The sequence below is a fragment of the Malus sylvestris genome, chromosome 10 (genome assembly GCF_916048215.2).
Source record: "Malus sylvestris chromosome 10, drMalSylv7.2, whole genome shotgun sequence".
In the NCBI taxonomy this organism is placed as follows: Eukaryota; Viridiplantae; Streptophyta; class Magnoliopsida; order Rosales; family Rosaceae; genus Malus; species Malus sylvestris.
The window spans coordinates 36,879,975-36,899,950 of NC_062269.1; the positions used below are offsets into that span (position 1 = coordinate 36,879,975).

The window sequence follows — 19,976 nt, forward strand, 5'->3', positions numbered from 1 at the left end:
TTGATATACATCAAATGGATGTAAAAACAGCATTTTTGAATGGAGAACTAGATGAAGAAATATACATGGAACAACCTGAAGGATTTGTGCTTAAAGGACAAGAAAGCAAAGTGTGCAAATTAGTTAAGTCATTATATGGACTTAAACAAGCACCAAAACAATGGCACGAGAAATTTGATCATACTTTGTTGACACATGGGTTCAAAATAAATGAATCTGATAAATGTGTCTACATTAAGAGTAATGATAAAACTTGTGTTATTGTCTACTTGTATGTGGATGATATGCTCATAATGGGAAGCAATAAAGATGTCATAAACAAAACAAAGAAAATGTTGAATTCCAATTTTGACATGAAAGACTTAGGTCAAGCCGATGTCATTTTAGGAATTCAAATTAAGAGAAATAGTGAAGGATATGTCCTTACACAATCCCATTATGCAGAAAAAATATTACGAAGGTTTGGTCAATTTGACTGCAAACCTGCTGCAACTCCTTTTGATGCTGGATGCAAGTTGGAGAAAAATAAAGGTGATGCCATATCTCAACTTGAATATTTTCAAGTAATTGGAAGTCTAATGTACTTGATGAATTCAACTAGGCCCGACTTAGCTTATGCAGTAAGTAGGCTTAGTAGATATACAAGTAATCCGGCACAAGAGCATTAGGATGCTTTAGTAAGAGTGTTAAGGTATTTGAAAAATACACTTGACTACGGATTACACTACACAAAATATCCACCTGTTGTAGAAGGCTTCAGTGATGCCAATTGGATTTCTGACACTACTGAATCCAAGTCGAAAAGTGGATATGTTTTTACCTTGGGAGGTGCAACAATATCTTGGAAATCCTCTAAACAGAAATGTATAGCTCGGTCCACCATGGAGTCCGAGTTTATAGCTTTAGACTTGGCTGGCGAAGAAGCCGAGTGGCTCAAAAATTTTCTGGAGGATATTCCAATGTGGCCAAAGCCGGTAACGGATATATGTATACATTGTGATAGTATGACCGCACAATCAAGGGCCAAAAGTCATGTATACAATGGGAAGTCACGTCACATCAGGCGTCGACATAATACTCTTAAGAAGTTGTTCTCCAATGGAATAATATCCATTGATTATGTGAAGTCAAAGGAAAATATAGCTGATCCTTTGACAAAAGGCCTACCAAAAGAGCAAATATTATTTACATCGAGGGGAATGGGTCTCAAGCCAATTCAATGAATCGAACTGGACGGAAACCTAACCTAGCTGATTGGAGATCCCATGGTCTAGGTTCAATAGGCAAACTGGTTGAGTTTGATTCAAAAGTTGAACACACAACTTACCCATTCTTATGATAAAATGTGTGTTGTCTGTTGATGTTTAAGGGGTTATGTTTTATACATTTAATGACATTAATATCTTGTTATCAAAAGGAATATGGCAGACTATTCTTAATTAATGTCACCTATATAGGAGTAAATGGGGCCACATTTATGAGAATTAACATGGCTAAATTATCTAAAGCTCCTACGAAATCCGGGATCTGTTCAGGGCCAAAATGAACACAACAGTATGAATTGACGTGTGGCAGCCATGATATGTGTGTAGCATATTGTCTCGGTTTACTACTGCGGTGAACAGTTCAAGATCTTCCACATCCATTGCGTCACCAAGTAAGCCCGATATGTTTTCACTAGGGTAAGTTCAAGTTCAAAAGACACTTCACCCGATGCATATCATGTCTATTCTCTCTCAGTTTTAGGCAGCCTAATCATCCATTTGCATTTACATTTGCATTCAAATGTGGGGTAATTATTGGAGTTTGAATGAAATTTCAACTCAAATGTGGGGTATTGTTGGAAATTTGAATAGTTTGAGTAGAAATTTCTTTGTCCCACATTGGCCATTCCCAAAAGATTTTATCACTTTATAAGGCTTTGTCCTTTATAGAAAGTGATTGGAGTAATAGACCTGGAGATTAAAATTGGGCTCACCTTTGGGGTTGGGCTTTGGGGTGTACTAATTAATTGGTAATTAATATATATAATTAATTATAATTAATATATAATTAATATATATTTAATTGTCAAAAGATGGGCCTTGGGGCTCTAATAATTAAATTAATTAATTACTTTCGAAATTAATTAATTATTTTTACCAACAGACTCATCTTTTCAGATGAAGTCTGAAGTGTGAAAACGCAGAAACAAAAACACCATTTTCAACAAATGTCTCCCAACAGATGCATCCCTTCCTCATACCTGTTGCGAACAGGTATAATCACATTATATATACATCCATCTGCATGGCATTTAGAACACACAGAAAAATCATAAATCTTCTCCTGCAATCATAAACATCATTTCTGAGAGAACCACATTAATATTCGCCAGAAGTCAATTTTCCGGTGCTGGAATTTCTGACTTAGATCGTTGAATCCTGGTGAAGCAGACGTCCGTAGAACTACAAGCACTGAGTAGGGACGAAATTTCTGTTTCAAGGACATTGCGGTACGCAAGCCTCGATCTTCAAGTTGTCTGTTTTTATAATTCGTATTCTAGTTTATATTCTGTTAATTCTTATTGCATTTATTGTTTATTAGCAAATATATTTAAATCACAGATTGTTGACTTATATCTAACATCACATACAGGGCCGGCCCAGGCCCAGTGCAGGAGGGGCAACCGTCCAGGGCCCAAAAAAATTAGGGGCACCAAAATTATTAGGGTGGTATATTTACATATGTTTTTATAAGAGTATAAATTTATAAAGTTTGATTCAAAGACACATAAATTTAACTAGAAGTGGTGGTTTGTCATTTGAAAATAATAAGGAGGTCTTGGGTTCAAAACACCATGTGTGCTTATTTACTTTCCTTTTTTTACAAATTTTTTTTTTATAAGAGTATAAATTTAGAAAATTTGGTTAAAGGATCAAAAAGTTTAATTAGAAACAATGATTTTTGTTGTTTAAAATTAACAAGTGGTCCTAAGTTCGAAATGCTATATGCATGTTTATTCTTTTCAATTTTTACAAATTTTTGTTTGGTTGGTAATTTATTTTTAGTTACTATCTAGTAGCTATGTGGGTTGTTATTTTTAAATATTCGTTTTAATTCAAGTCTAATCTTCAACAAAGAATAATACGTAGACCAAATTTGCAAATTATATGACGTGTCATCAAAATGTTTAATTTAGTACCCATTCATTAATAATACATATTAATTAAAGATTCGAAAACATCATTATTTTTTAGTCCAGTATTGACAAGTTTAGTAAATAAGAAAAAAACACCTCACGATTTATTCAAAAACACATTCAAAGTTCAAATGGAAAACAAAACTCATCATCTATCTACTTGTAAGCCCGCAGTTTTTTTGTTTCCCTCTCTCAATACAAAATAAATTAGTCTTTCTGTGTTTCTAAATTATTGAGTTTAAAGTGTTTTTCTAAGTATAATTTTTTCGATGTCTTATGTGTGAAAATAAATAATTTTTTTACATGAAGTTAGGGCATTTTTTTTTTACGTCGCCCCCGGGCCTCAAAAATCTTTGGACCGGCCCGGATCACATACATATATAGTCCACACAAAACTTCATACAACTCATGGCTAATTTGCTGCCCGTGTTTCTACGTACTCCCTCCCACTTGAATCCTTGATCTTTTGATCTCTCTGTCTACAATTTCTGACGTACATGGGAAAGCAAGGACGTGTATGCCGCAGCTACACACAAATACTTGAGAGTTGTGAGTTGAGAGAGAGAGAGAGAGAGAGAGAGAGATTCCAATCACTGAGATTTTGGGCCTTTGTCAGGACCAGGCAACACCTGCCTAGCAATGGCGGCCGTTGTCGGACTCAGACGCGACCACAAGCTTACAGTCTTCTTCTTTATTGATATTTATTTTACTTATTTTTCTGTGAACTTTTTCGAATTTCTTCTTCTTTCTTTACTTTTACTTTTATTTGTTTTCGAAGTTTGACCCATTTTTATTCGTCTTGAGGACTCCTTTTCCTTGGATGTTTGCTCACTGGTTTTCGGCTTCTAGTCTTTGTTTCACGTGGGTTTCACATGTTCTGCATGTGTGTACAGAGGGAAGAAAACGCTACGAATTTGGTCATATTTCCTTAAATGTAATTTGCGTTGTCGTTTCAATCTTTTCTTATCGGAATGTTATTTGTATTTTCTGTCCGGATGTGGGCCATGTGGCATCAATTTGAAGAATTATTCCGATGTAATATAACAAATTAAAACTTCGTGATCCGTATTATAAATTAACGAAAACTTAAAAAGTGAAAAATATAGCTGATAGCACTATATTCTAATTAAATTATAAACTTCTTTTAAAAAAATGAGCTGTGAGATTCGAACTTAAAATTTATTTTAGCATTAAAAATACAATTAAGTACCACTATATCAATAACTAATATGTTACAAATTATCACTTCCATTCACTTTGTTATCAAATTTGAATTTTGTTACCAAACAAAACAACTTTGATTCCATCTTTCACCTTTTTAAAAGGAAAATAGTTTTGTTTTATCTCGTGACTAATTATCTTTAAACTTGTGAGATAATGATTCAGACTTTATATCTGAACTTTAGAAAAATGTCCAAGTAAATGCTAAAATATCTCCATTTGCAAAGTTCCATTTTGAAGAGAATACAATATAAAAAGAAAAGGGAAATCCCTTGCATTTTTTGTATTCGTTCCTAGTTGTATATATCAAGTAATTTAAGTTTGCTTCCGATTGTTGGAAATGGCACACATATCCAGTCCACCATGACAGTTCACCAGTAAAATCACACTGCAAGCAGCTAGCTAGGGTTTTCCAGAGGGTAGTGCAGATGATAAAAGAGAGACAAATCATCTTTAAGTTTCAAGTTAGCTAGCTAGCTAACTTCCATACGACTACTAGCTAAAGCTTGCAAAAGGATTACACTGCCAGCTTAAATTTTCGTGTCAATAATATTATATGATATAAGTAAGTTCCCTTCACTTGGTCTTGTATCATTTGCATGACGTTGCAATAACAACATTGAGTAAATTATAGTAATGTTCTCTTAACTTTAACTTAATTGGAGCAATCGTTCTTCAATTAAAAATTCATTATCATTTGTTCCTTAACTCATCAAAACGTGCAGCTATGGTCCATCGAATAAAAATCCATTATTATTGGTCTCTTAACTTTAATCCAACTGAAGAAATAGTCCATCAACTTTAACACAATTGGAGCAATGATCTTCAACTTTAACCCAATTGTAGCAATGGTCATTTCAACATAACTCATTTTGACAAAATTCTGACAAAATTGATGAAAATGACCATAGCTACACGTTTTGATGAGTTGAGGGACCCCAATTGTATCAATGGTCATTCCAACATAACTTATTTTGACAAAATTCTAACAAAGTTGATGAAAATGACCATAGCTACACATTTTGAAGGATTGGGGGACCAATGGTAATAGATTTTTAGTTGAAGGACTATTACTCCAATTTAATTAAAGTTGAGAACCATAACTTATCATGTAAGCTGCTATGCGAAATTAAGGATTCCCAGACAGCCAACATGTGTCTAGCTAACGTGAATCCGGTCATCTTTTTAACCGTTCATGCATGGGACAACAAACAAAACTAATTTACTGCATGATTAAGATTTTGATATTAGCATGATATCTTGTAGTTTTGCATTTGGGTATATTCACAGCCCATAAATTTGTTCCCAGCTGGTGTAGATTATTATTGCATCATTTACTTTCCCTTGATATACAATCTTCAGACCCTTGCAATACGAAAGTTTTTGTTGACTTGGGATCACCCTTTATAAACGTTGATTAATACTTTAATCGACTTATAATACAGATAGTGGGATTGTATTAGAATCAAAGTAGCTAATACATATCTGCCAAGCTTAATTAAGCAGAGGGGTCAATATATGACAAATTTTCCTTTATGTTTAACCATAGCTTTTTTATTTTGCTCCTTGGCCATACATAGCTTTATAGAGAACACAAATTTCTAATTAGAAAACAAGAAATGAATAAATAATAAGAAGAAAAGGAGGAAGAACAATTATATAGTTAATACCACAGCCCCACATCAAAATACAGAAACAAAACATCTTTGATATAAAACGGCCCTAGAGCTGTCGACTACAAAACATAACAATTTAATAAAGGAAAACTAACGAAAAGTCCAAAAACTTCTTTTTTAACGAAAAGTCATTTTTAAAAGTATAGTAAATAGTACCAATTAAAGATTAAAATGTGATTTTTCGTTAAAAATAAACAATACCGAAAATGTTTTGTTAAAACTCCCATTTAATAATTGCTAGCTACCCCCGCTGCTCTCATGTCGCCGATCTTTCTTTCTTTCAAGAGTGAGTATGATAAAGTGGCTCCTGTTTTTTATGTGGGGATTATAATTAGGGGTGGTTCGGTATGGGATCCCATACCGAAACCCTTGTCCCAATTCCCAAACCGAAATTTTCGGGAATCCCAATTTCAATACCGATCCCAAACCAAATTTTCGGGAATCCCAATTTTTGGGAATCCCGAAATAGTTTCGGGATTTCGGGACAAATCAAGAATCCCGAAATGGTTTTGGGCTTTTGGGCTTTTGGACTAAAATTTGACATATTATGCTTTTGAGCTCAATTTGCCAATTTGTTTCTACTAATCTGCCAATCAAATGGCAAGGCATGTTTGTACTAATTTGTGCACAAATTTGAGTCCGTGTACACCAGTAAGTAAAAATGGATTTAATAATGGATGGAAGGAAAAAGAAAGTCTGTGTACACCAGTAAGTACAATTGTAGCATAAAAAATAATACGCCAGCTTAAATTTCTATATAGCACATGAATCTTTCATCTCAATGCATATGTGAACCATCTAGATGAAGAATTATTAAGGAGGGGCAAGGTATCAAATAATCAAATTTATATTCAATGGTTGAGATTAAATCTCAACAGAATCCGACAGCTATTAAAAATCTAAATATATATTTAAAAATTAAACAATATATATATATAATTTTTTTTTGGTTCGGTTTGGGAATACCGAAATCCCAAAAACTTGAGACCGATTCCCGTACCGAAATTTCGGGATCGGTTCGGTATTGGGTACCGAAATTTTTGGGAATTTCGGTTCGGGATTTTTTCGGTTTGGTTTCAAGAATTTTTTGGTTCGGTTTGGGATTTTTGGGATTTTTTTCCAGCCTTAATTATAATCGTGTTCTGCGGTCGGTCAAATTTTCTTCATTAGTTGACAAGTCTTCTCTCTGCAACATCCACTATCTCCATATATATATATATATATTGCTCTATACTGTAGTGTTTGCAGTTAATTGTTAGCATATATAGTGTACAATATATCCCAACATGTTTCACTAGTTGTTCGTCAATACACACCAGAAATCGGAGTAATGCTTTCTTACTTGTTACCACACTTGTTCGACTTTTGCAAGGTCAACCTAATCGATGATTCAATATAACAGTTTAATATAATTGAACGGATTTTGATAAAGAGAATATTAAACTATAGCTTTAAAACACAAATAAATTAGAATCCATCAGAAAATATGGGAAAATCTTAAAGTTAATGAATTTTAAAAAAAAAATATGACCACCCTAAGACCATCTCCAACCCTTGGGTTAAAAGCCAAATTTTTTAGCCCGGAAAATTTGGCTTTTAACCCAGAAACATCTTTTCTGCTCCAATCCTTCTGACCTAAAATTTTAGCCCGAAATTATTAAAGAATGAACTTAGGCTAATTTTTTTCTTAAATCAATTTTTTTTTAAATAAATATGTAGATTATTGTAAATTAATTTTATGAACATTTTAATCTAAAAAAAAATTAAATTCCGATAAATATTGAAAAATCATTAATTTTTTCACAAAGCAAGCTACTTTCACCAACCGTTCATCTTTCACCAACCGTTCAACACCAAACTTTCAACTTTCAACATCAAACTTTCAACTTTCACCAACCATTCAACACCAAATTTTCAACTTTCACCAACCGTTCATCAATCATCCTCTATATAAACACAAGTCTAATATTAGTTGATCACACAATCTTTCAACCTTCAGTCATCCTCTATATTCGCCAATCTCATCAATGGGTGATAGAAGAAGGCGTAGTAGGGCAATGGAGATGGCACAATACCAAGCAAGGCTTGACATTGAGGATTCAGAACTGATCAAGGTCGAAGCTGAACTTGTAAACTCGTTTATGCAATATGAGCACCATGGCGAATCTAGCCATCGTGGTTCTGTCACGGGGCGTTCATTCGTGCAGCGTGATAGAGAAGAGTGTCATGACCAAATGATGAAAGATTATTTCATTGAGCGGCTGAGATTTCCTGCTCATGATTTTCGGAGGCGGTTTCGGATGAGGAGAGAGCTTTTTTAAGGCATCTTAAACGCAGTTGTCAATCATGACCACTACTTTGCAAGGAAGATAGATGTCGTAGGCCGACAAAGTCTATCACCTCATCAAAAGCTCACATCTGCATTTTGAATGCTAGCTAATGGGTGCTCTGCTAACTCAACTGATGAATATTGCCGACTTGCGGAGAGTATTGCTATTGAGAACCTGAAGTGCTTCTGTCAAGCAATTAAAGCCATCTATGGAGCCACATACCTCCGCAAGCCAACTCGTGAAGACTTGAAAAGGCTTTTACGCAAGGCAGACAAAAGAGGCTTCCCTGGCATGATAGGAAGTCTCGATTGTATGCATTAGGAGTGGAAGAATTGTCCTATTGGTTGGGCTGGCCAATTCAAGGGCCGTCATAACAAGCCAACCATCGTGCTGGAGGTTGTGGCATCTTACAACACATGGATTTGGCATGCATTCTTCGGCTCTCCCGAATCAAACAACGATATCAACGTTATTTGGTCTTCTCCTCTGTTCGATGAGGTTGTGAATGGATGGGCATCAGAATTTCGATACAAGGTAAATGGTAATAGGTATGAGCTAGGTTACTACCTAACTGATGGTATTTATCCTAGTTGGTCTACCTTTGTCAAAAGTTTTTCTCATCCCGATAGTGCAAAGAAGAAATTATTTTCGCAGAGGCAAGAGTCTTATAGGAAGGATGTGGAGAAAGCGTTCAGGATCTTACAAGCTCGATGGGCCATTGTTAGAGGGCTTGCAAGATTTTGGCAACCCGAAGACCTCCATTCAATCATGATGACGTGCATAATTTTGCACAATATGATTGTGGAAGATGAGTACATCAAAATTAAAGAAGATTCAGATGAAGATGTGGATGATGACCAACCAACACATGCAAGAGCTATTGCAAGAAATGTTGAATATCTCGCTCCAACCACATATGAGACCCGACATGATAGGGTCACCTTGGGTGAGTATATGAGACGTTTAAATAGAATTCAAGCTCCTCAAATTCATGACACACTCCGCAAAGATTTGGTTGAGCATGTGTGGCGCCGAAAAGGTGAACGTTGATGATGTTGGTTGAGCATTTATGTAATAATTTTAAGTGTACTATATTGTTATTTTTCTACTACGTTGGATAATTTATTGAATGGAGGTTGAATTAATAAAGGCATCTATTCTACATCAAAGTGTGGAATAATAAGTACAACAATTATTGAAGACATCTAGATTAAATAGAAACAATAATTAATAAGACATAAATTTAATAAAGTACATAAACCACATAATAAACAACATAAATTTAATACAAACGACAATTAATAAACTTAATTAATAAAGCACATAATTCATACACTACATAAACTTAACAATCATATCCACCATCTTCACTTGGTGATGGACTTCGTTGAAATGTTGGGATATAGGGTTTAGAGGATTCATCATCTTGAAACATACTCCTTAAGGCAGATTTTCGCATAATTTCCTTTTGCTTATCACGTAAGAACTTCTTCCTCTTTGGAGTGTATTTGTTGAGGTCCTTCATCATGAATTCAATTTCAAACCTATTTTCCTCCCTATCCGAGATTTCCTTCATTTGCAAACGCATTCGGGCCGCTTCTTCTTGGCGACCGCTATGAGTTTCGCGCAATTTTGCAATTCCGGTAGCAAAGTCTCCACTCGTCGAATCTTGGGACTTCCCTTTTCTCTTTGCTTCCTTTTGTTTATCTCTTCCCGAGGGCCTTGCTAAAGAATGAGATGGGGTCATTTCATCGACACCTTCATTTCTCGATGCGGCTTCACGTTGAAATAATCTTCCCCATTGTTGGTCTGCATCAGTTGCCCACCTTGGACAATCCTTGAGGACGTCCTAAGCATGTTGCAACTTAAAAACTTGATTTTTTGGTGTTACTCTTGTCTTGTAAATTTCCATTGCTTAGTCACCCTATGCAAAAAAATACTTAAAAATAATTAGTTGCAAAATAATATTATGTACATGACAAATAAAATATCAAGAAAAAAACTCACAATTTCTATGGCGCTCCTTTCACTAGGCATGCCAACCATGGCTCTCTCCAAGCTTCCCTTCCATAAAGTGCATGCTTTGTTGATAGTCTTTCACCGATCATAAACACCACCACCGTCCCGCCCGCCACCGTTGCAGTTTTCTTGAAACTTTGCAATGATTTTATCCCACAAAACCTTTTTATTTTGATTTGTGCCTACTGCACCATCTTCACTAATAGAAACCCATGCCAAGCATAAAGAAACATCTTCCTCAAAGGTCCAATTACGACCTCTAACATGCTCTCTTGCCATGTTGAACAATTTGGAAATGGAAGAAATGATAGAAAGATAAATTGGAAGAATTGTAGGAGAAATTTGACTTTTGTGTGGATGTTTGAACAAATACATAGGTATTTATAGAGTTTTTGGGTAAATTTTGTGTTAAATAAATTTATTTAATTATTTTAGCCGTTAGATTTTAATTTGGACCGTTAGATCTTTTTTTACCGTTAGATTTGAGTATATTCAATCTCAACCGTTGGATTCAATGTATTTTAAAATAATATATTTTTTTAAAATGAAATTTGAATATGGACCGTTGGATCAACCAACGGTCCTTAAACGATGGCCGTCAGATGCGGAAAATAGTCGTTGGGCTCGGGCAAGTGGCCGACATGGCCCTGACGCTGGGTCCCACGCTGTCGGGAACGAAATGCAGGCGCTCTGAGTGGGGCGCATTGGAGCGTGAACGGGCTGAGAGTGGCCCAAAGGCTAGCGAGTCCAGTCGCGCGAGGGGGGAAAGCTGGGGGTATTTGGCCCAAAAATAACATTTGGCATTTAGCCCAAAATTTTAACATGGGTTGGAGAGTGTTTTGGGGGGGGTAATTTGGGGGGAATTTGGCTTTTAGCCCAAGTTTGGAGTTGGTCTAAAGGTTGCTTATATTCGACAAATAAAAAGTTTGTTTATATAATGCCTCTTAACCCTAGGTTTTAGTTCAAATAAGAAACGAATTAGAGAAAAAAAAATTAAAATATTCCTTAAATTGATTTGGCCTAAGAAAAGCCTTATATCACAACAAAGCGGTGAGTTGCACTTGCACATGTGACGATGTCACTTCCAAATAGCGAAGAATTTGCCCATGTGAAACATTGAAACCTAAATTTACAAAAATTGAACTTCATTGCCTGATTTGATCCTTTCAATTTGATCTTCGATCCACCCGCTATCCATTCTAATCTACCTTAGTGAAGAAAACATTTCTTTACAACTCAAGTTTAACATAAAACTTAACTTGATTGCCAAAATTCTTATTGTAATTCAAATAAATAATATATAGTAGTGAACATAAATGTGATGAATAATGAAAATTTTCCATATATATTTGGCACTCTAACCCTAGCTAGCCATTGTCTATTGCATTCCCTAACATTACGATATTCACCTCCCCCGCCACACACAATATATAAAAAATGGAAAACTAATGAAAATGACTTGAAAATTTTGAGTTTTAACGATAAAGACAAAATAAAAAGTAAAATGAATAGTATCAAGATTAACTTTTTAGTGTAAAAATATGATTTTTCGTTAAAGTGAACAGTATAGAGAGCATTTCGTTAAAGTTCCCAAAAAAAAATCATGAGGACGACTCACTATTGGAGGAAGTTTGGTACATTAATCAATCATATCAAATTAGGGCTAGGGGAATTTATAATGTTGACATGAGAATAGACGTTAAATTATGAGATGGCAAAATGTTCATAGAGAGTCTCACTTTTGAGAAAGTCCCCTTAACCTTTCTCATGATTTTAAGTAATTTAATCATGAGCCATTTAGTACTGTGGTTAGGTGATATTTCTCTTCACTTGTAAGTGAGATGTCTTAGGTTCGATTATCTCTATAGCCGAATTTGATCACATTATTGCTAAGCCATTATAAGGCTAAATTCAGTCTCATCCCTTTTAGTATAGATAACAATATTTGTTTAAAAGAAACAATAATTTCATCATAAGATGATATCATTGTCAATTATAATTTTGGTTTCCTCAAAAAGTACTATATAATTTATAATAGTGTATATCTCCATCCATTGCTAATAATTAACAGTTCGTTTTCAATCAATTAGAAGAAGAAGAGCAACCATGCATATATATATATATATATAGAAAAGTAAACGATGACCTTTCTTAGTCCATTTCCAACTGATATAGTTGGAAGCAAAGCCTGGACCCTTTGGACAAACCTCTCTGCGATAAAGTTAAGTGGGACTTTTTTGTTTCCCCACCCCACTTTACTGTAACTGTCATTACCCATAAACATCATTTTGCAAAGTTATGGCCACCATTGGTTCGGCGGCAAAATAAGAATAAAATGTTTTAATTTTTAAACAACAATAGTACACATACATGCAGATTTATTGTATTGAAGATAATTAGGGTATTAGAGCTGCATGTGGGGTTTCACTATCATCATCACTACTCCTCATATGCTAAACAACATATGTGGCAATACCGAAACTATATATTCAATGCGTACCCGTGGGGTGGTCATCATCTTTATAATATAACAATACTACGGATTTTTTTTACTTGGTCATGTGACATATAACATATTAGATGGTTTGTTAAATGTATGTTCTTATATATCGTGTATGTATGCGCTGCTAGCGATAGATAGTACACGTTATGCGTTACCTTATCAAAGAAGAAGATATGTTATTATGGAATCAAGATAACATTCATACGGTACTACTAACATAATTTTCTTGTAAATTGAATCATTATTCATCCATATTAGTTATATCATGACTCATTTGGAAGTGTTACTCTATAAAGCGCTTTTATTCACCAACGCTTTTTATTTGTAGCACTTTTCAGTACAACTTTTACAAATTCATCTTTTATTTGATTTTTAAACTTTTTTTGTATGGCGTAGGTCGCAAGAATGCTTTCATGAAACCAATGTCGTATAAAAGCAACATGAAATTCAAGAAATCGAGAATGTTTACTAGTATAGAACAATTAGCCAAGTATTTAAAGTATTTTAAAATATGATAGATCTATCTTGTTTTCATACATGATGCTTTGAAATTAAAAAGTGAAAAAATGTGCGTATATTGACCAAACCTTTACGAGGTGTTCGATGTTATTATGTTCAATGTTACTTTAACTTAACTACATTCTTGATTCTTCCATGCAACAATGTTCAATGTTATTAAGTAAAACCGTAAGGCTATGTTTAGTTAAGAAGTCAATATTAGAAAAATTGTTCAAGAAACATGACGATATTTTTGGATTTTTTTAGTACAAAATGATATTTGACACTAATTTATATATTTTAAAAAAATGAGAAAATTTATACCCAAAATGAGTTTCTTGTATCCTAAATTTGTCACTCTCTTACTAAAGATAAGGCGTCAATTATGTTGGCTTTGACCGTGGTTAATTGGTCATGGCACAGGTTGGGAAAAAGCTTTGCAAGCGACCGTGGATGGGCATATAAGAGCAAGTCCACCCCTCCTTTTCAAGGGGCAACCCAAACAAGCTGAGCTAAGTAAAAAGAAGGAGGTCCGACTGCTCATTTGGGCCAGAATCGCTGAACTCAGCGCCTGAGGGAGTGTCACGTCAGAATGACTCTAAAATTGCACCCACAGTCCCCATTTTTTCGAGTATTATTACTATAGCTAATTGAATTCCAAACTTACAGATTTACGCTATTAGTATGAATTTTCCTTTTGTCAAGGGACATACTCATACTATTGTGTACAAGTAAATCAATCCATAGATGGATAGATTACAATGTTTGTATAAATTATGTTCTTTTTTCCTTGAGGTAATCGAGCCTTTCAATTCTTGATAGCTTTGACAAACTAATGAACCATTCTTCGTGGGCGCAAATAAAGTATGCATGTTGCTTTACCTAGTTTGTACCGAAATTTACTTTAGTTCCTTAGACCATCTCCAATACTTGGGTTAAAATCTAAAATTTTTAGCCCAGAAAATTTAGGATTTTAGGTTTTAGCCCAGAAACAGTCCTAAATTTTTTAGCCTAAAATTATTAAAGAATAAATTTAGGCTAATTTTTTCTTTTAAAGTAATTTTAAAAAAAAATTATGTACAGTATCATAATTTAATTTTATGAACATTTTAACCCAAAAATATTTAAATTCCGATAAATATTGAAAAATCATTAAATTTGGGTGAATTTTGAGTTAAATAATTTTTTTTATTATTTTAGCCATTGGATTTAAATTTGAGCCGTTACATCTTTTTTTTACTATTAGATTTGATTATATTCGATATCAGCCGTTGAATTTAATAAATCTTGGAAGACATGCCCATGTGGGTGAGGTCCTGCTGGTGGTGCCCACACCATTTTTTGGGCTAAATCTTGGGGGAAATTTGGCTTTTGTTTGGCTTTTAGCTTTTAGCCAACACATTTAGCATGGGTTGAGTTGGGGGGGGGGGAATAAAACCTAAAAAATAGCATTTAGCCCAAGTTGGGTTTGGTCTCAGAGACCTCTTACTGATAAAAGAATGTTCGGGAGAACTGGAGAAGTTGTTCATCTTGATAGAGAAGTGGTACAATGTGGTCTACCAAAATGTACTCTACAAACACTTTACTAAAACACAGTAGGAACTTTAAATAACATTTTGTATAACAGCAATGAAAAATAAGGAGAATTGGATTCATATGGCTTGTATGTTGTACATTGAATAGCAATGATTAATTCGTAAGAGTATAAGCATTCAGAGTATATAAAAAGGACATAATTATTTCCACATATTAAAGGAAAAATTGTTTGAGTGTTACTATTTGGACACGTAAAATTAACTTATTTATTATTTATTAACATACTGTCCAACCAAATTATATTAGACAGTGTGTCGACAAAGTGTACGTACATGCTAGTTTATGTTTCTCAATATTCTTTTTGAAATTATTTTAGCTCTTGAATTTTCTTAATTTTTAATGTATGACATTTTTTTTTAAATTTTCACAATTCTTATTTTGAATGTATCACGTTTTTCTTAATTTCCACAATTCTATTTTGAGCTTAGAAAGACACTTAAATAGATTCGAAACTTCCAACATGTTAGTCAACCTAGTTAATTAGTATTGGAAACATTTCCAGAAATAATAGGAATAAGCACGTTAATTAAACTTAATCACTAATTTAATCATTAACAAACATGTCATATGATTTACAAGGTTTAAAAATTTAGTTATCTTAACATTATCCAAACTATAAATGTATATTTATCACATCATTGAGAACAAGAAAGGATCCTCGCCAGATCCCTTTTCTGAGGATCCGAGGATGCTCCAATGACATCCGTTCATATTACATCGTGCAGCCAATTTTTATCAGGTACTGTTTATATTTAATTTTAAATAAAAAAATTACAATGATAACAGTACGATTTATGATAAACATATGTGATTGAAGATCCCCACAGGAAGGATCCTCCTGGATTTAGAACAGAGAGAAGACAAGATAAAACACAGATCGAACTTCTGCATTAAAAATATTTCACAGAGTGAAGAAAGATAGAAGAAACATAAACCAGCTGAGCTCGAAGGGCTACCTACACTCCAAAAGCTACAAGCTGATCTCCGATCATCATCATCATCAAAACCTAATTACCGTACCCAAAGGATGACCGTAAAAAAAAACAAAAACAAAAACAAAAAAAAAAAAAGGGAGACTTTGGATGCGGTCCCTAGTTATGAACAGTCTTTGATTGAAACCTTATTAGTTTTTAATTTTTGATCCAAGTCCCTGAAATTAATTGATAATTTAGTTCTATGTACGTTACTATATTTTTTAAATTAAAAATTAAAATTTATAGTTGTTTATAGTAATGAGATTTTAAATAAAAAACCATAATTTGTGGGATTAAAAATATTAAAATATAAATATACTATTGTGTGTGTGTGTGTGTGTAAACATGGGCACATTCATAAAAATAACCAAAAAATTATTGTATCAAAACATGGGTACATTCTTCAAAATGGGTACATTTAGCAAAAATAAAAATGGGTACAAATAAATAAAAAAATATGGGTACAATACAAATAAAACTTTAAAAAATATGGGCACAAAAAGAAATTAATATATGGGTACAAATTAAAACTGAAAGGAAAATTGGTACAAATTAAAAAAGGGTTGCAAATTAAAAATGGGTACAAACTAAAAATAAAAATATATGATAAAAAATTTAGCCATAAATATAAATATACTAATTGTAATATTTTTAATATTAAATGAATATATTTAGAAATAAAAAATATTTTATTATTGAAATAATTAATGATATTATTAATACAAAGGACCTTGATCAAAAATTGAAAAGTAATAAGGTTTTAATCAATAGAGTAGTAAAAATAAGGATGAAAACCTAATTACTCCAAAAAAAAATCTACCCATCTGCTTAGCAAAACCAAGAAAGTTTTTAGGGTTTAAAAATATTCCAGGAGAAAATCCGGGGACATTGTCTGCTTCTCTACAAATCCCTCTGGTAATGTCTCCCTTCCCTATTTTCACCCATCCCTAACAACACTGTCACCACTTTGCTTCTTTTTTTCACCGTTCTATCTATGCCTGATTTACCAAGTCCTTCGATTCTATAAACGTCCCATGAAACCCGTAGGGTACCCTTGAAGGTAACTTTACCGTAGCCTCCAACTTCATATTTACCGCGTTAACAATCTGAAGCTCCGACTTCCATTTCTTCTCGTCGTGAACGAACGTCAGAATGTAACCTTCGTCCTCCGACGCGCCCTCGGCCGTGCTCGGCACGAAAAACGGCTCACCACCGTACTTCTTATCGCCGTAAAAAAACTTTTTCACCTCCCCGGTGAAAAGATCTACTTTGGCAAAACCCGAAACTTTCGGCCACGGTTCGGCAATTGCGAGGTAAGCGAACCGAGTTTTCCTACCAAGTCGGTTCCTGTTCACCATTCCCGCCTCCAAATTCACGTCGTCCGACTCAGACAAAATCGCCCGCCGAGTCGACTCGCCGGTTTTCAAATTGAGCCGGATTTCGGACAGCACGCTTTTGAGGTTCTCATCGCACTCGTTGAAGATTGAGTCGGGGGGAGTCATGCAGGATCCAATCACAACGACCTCGTCCGACTCGGGCTCCTCCCACGCGTTCCAGAGGTGGAAGCAGAACGTGTCGGGAGAGTCAACCCAGATGATGTCGTCGGCGTTCTCCTCATTCTTCTTAAGAATTCCGAACCGCGACATCTTGGTCTTGTCGTAGATCACAGGAGACCCACCCGTGATCATCTCTCCGAGCTTGAACACCACCTGCTGGTCCGGGATCACGACGTAGTTCTCGGTGATCGCGAAGTCATGCATCATGGTGGGCCCTGCCAATGGGATCTCCACGTCCGGGGATTTCGCGCCATTGGGGGAGAAGTGGAAGTATTTTAAATACGGCTTCTGAACGACGTCGTAGCTGAGGGAGTGGAGAGAGCCGGACTCCGGGTCGACCTTTGGGTGTGCGATCATTGTTGACCCCAGCTGGCTGTCGAAATCGTAACGACCGACCGTTTCGAGGTCCCCGGATTTAGTGACCCGGACCTGGTACGGCAAGTCGTCTTCCGACATGGCTAAGAGGCGGCCGTTGTGGTAGACTAGGCCGGCGTTTGCGACGCCTGTGCCCTGGTTTTTATCGAGGAGGCCTAAAGCCCCACGTGCGAAAAATAAGAGGAGGCGAGCGATGCCGGAGTGGCCGTGGAGCTCGCCGATGGCTTTGGGGAAAACTGGTCGCCCCATTTCCCTTTCTTGGACGAGCCTCTGAGTCTCGGTGAACCGGCAGGCGTAGCTGGCAGAACCGGAATCGATGCTGACGGCGTGAACCATGCCGTCGCCGTCGAAAAGGTGGTGCCCGGCCACGGGCTCGTGTAATGGGTTGGCGCCGTTGCGGACGTAGACGCCGTTAATGCAGTCGGGTATGGTGCCGGTAACGGGTAAGGAGTGGCGGACGGCTTGCTCCGGCACAGGAGCGTAATTTCCGGCCATTTGGACACGTGGGTCTGAGGTTTTGGGAAGTGGGTTTTGGCGCTCACGTGAGACTAATGCTCCTTCGACCACGTCGATCGCCATGGCAGCTGCTTTCTGTAGTAAATTCCACTGTGGAAGCTGACGTGTTTTGGGTTTTGCTGGAGTGGCTTCCTTGGTAATTACTGGTGTGTTGTAGGGTGGTTTTGGGAAGTGAAGAACTGAGGGAGATCGTAAAGCACAGTGAATGATACTCGAATTTCTACGGTTTTTGCTGCTCTTCAAGGAGATGGACCTTTTGGAGAAGCCCATAGGATCCACTACTGATGAAGAAGAAGAGAAAGAGAGATGCATTTGTGCCCAACTATTAGAGTTAGGTGCTTTTGGAAGAGTTGACATAGCTTTGTGTATGCTTACGGAGGTTTTTGTGTTTTTGCTTTCGTTAAAACCTCTGGGTGAAAGCAAAGAGAAGAGAGAGAGAGAGAGAGAGAGAGAGGAAGTGAGAGGTTTGGGGAGAAAGGAAGTAGGAAATGTGGAGTATAAATAGAGTTGGGAGGGGAGGTGAAAAGAGAAGTTGTTTATTTGTGAAGGAGGTGCAGTCCACCTCAGACATCTTGAGAGAAGACCACGTATTGTGTTGGATTGGTGGGAAGGACGTTTGTACCACATTTTTATATCACTTTAGGTGGCATTTGATGTGGATAGCCACATCATTTGAATTAATCAAAATTTTTAATTTAGTTCATTATTTAATAAACTAATAATTAAGAAACTAGTTAATTAAATGATGATTGTGGTATACGAGAAGTCTTTCTCCTTCATTTCCTTGGGTTTTGCAAATTTTTCAAATAATGTGGCTGTTCACATCAGATGCCACCTAAGGTGATATAAAAATGTAGTATGAAAATATGGTATGGATAACATTACTCTTTGGGAATTGACATTTGAATTAAGACTATGAGAGGGTGCAATTCCAATTTTTTCTTCTTTTTCTTCCTCAAACAAAACGAAAATGAAAAAAAATGGGTGATACGACATAATTTTAACCATACATCAAGACGAGAGCAAAACTTACATGATATGAAGCGTTATAGTAGGCGATGCACTATTGTTACTAAAATAATACTAGAGAGACTAAATTTGTAAATAAATTTTTGTAAACTAAATGATATAGAAGTTGATGATTTGATTATTCCTTAAGTATTGATAAATGTTCACATTTCCTATTGGTGACAAATCATTTGATTTGCAAATTTTATCTACAAATTTATCTCCATAGCATTACTCTTGTTATTAAGTTTAGTCTTTTCTTAAAAAGAGAGTCAAACACAAAATATCAGTGAATGTAGATTCTAACAAAATTCTATTCTTACCACACATTTGTATCATCCCTCTAATAGAGATAAGATCCATATGTGCAGGTGAGTCCTACATGTCTTAAATGATACAAATAATGGTACATATATGTAATAAGGGTGGCATTACTTTGATTCTAATAATGAACTGAACTACAAAAGACCAGATGGGTTTTACTTTGAAGCAAAACGAATGAATAATTGGGTTATTTTTTATT

At 35.4% G+C, this 19,976-nt stretch overlaps 1 protein-coding gene across 1 annotated transcript; it reads right to left on the reverse strand.

The window, feature by feature from the left end:
- Positions 1–15,887: 15,887 nt before the first annotated feature.
- LOC126587802 (9-cis-epoxycarotenoid dioxygenase NCED2, chloroplastic-like) lies at positions 15,888–18,924 on the reverse strand. Its single transcript, XM_050252877.1, has 2 exons — positions 16,819–18,924; positions 15,888–16,100 (listed from the first exon to the last, which is right to left on the reverse strand). Exon 1 carries the CDS (start codon positions 18,800–18,802, stop codon positions 16,991–16,993), a length of 1,812 nt encoding a protein of 603 aa, XP_050108834.1. The 5' UTR covers positions 18,803–18,924; the 3' UTR covers positions 15,888–16,100; positions 16,819–16,990.
- Between the last annotated feature and the right edge of the window lie 1,052 nt (positions 18,925–19,976).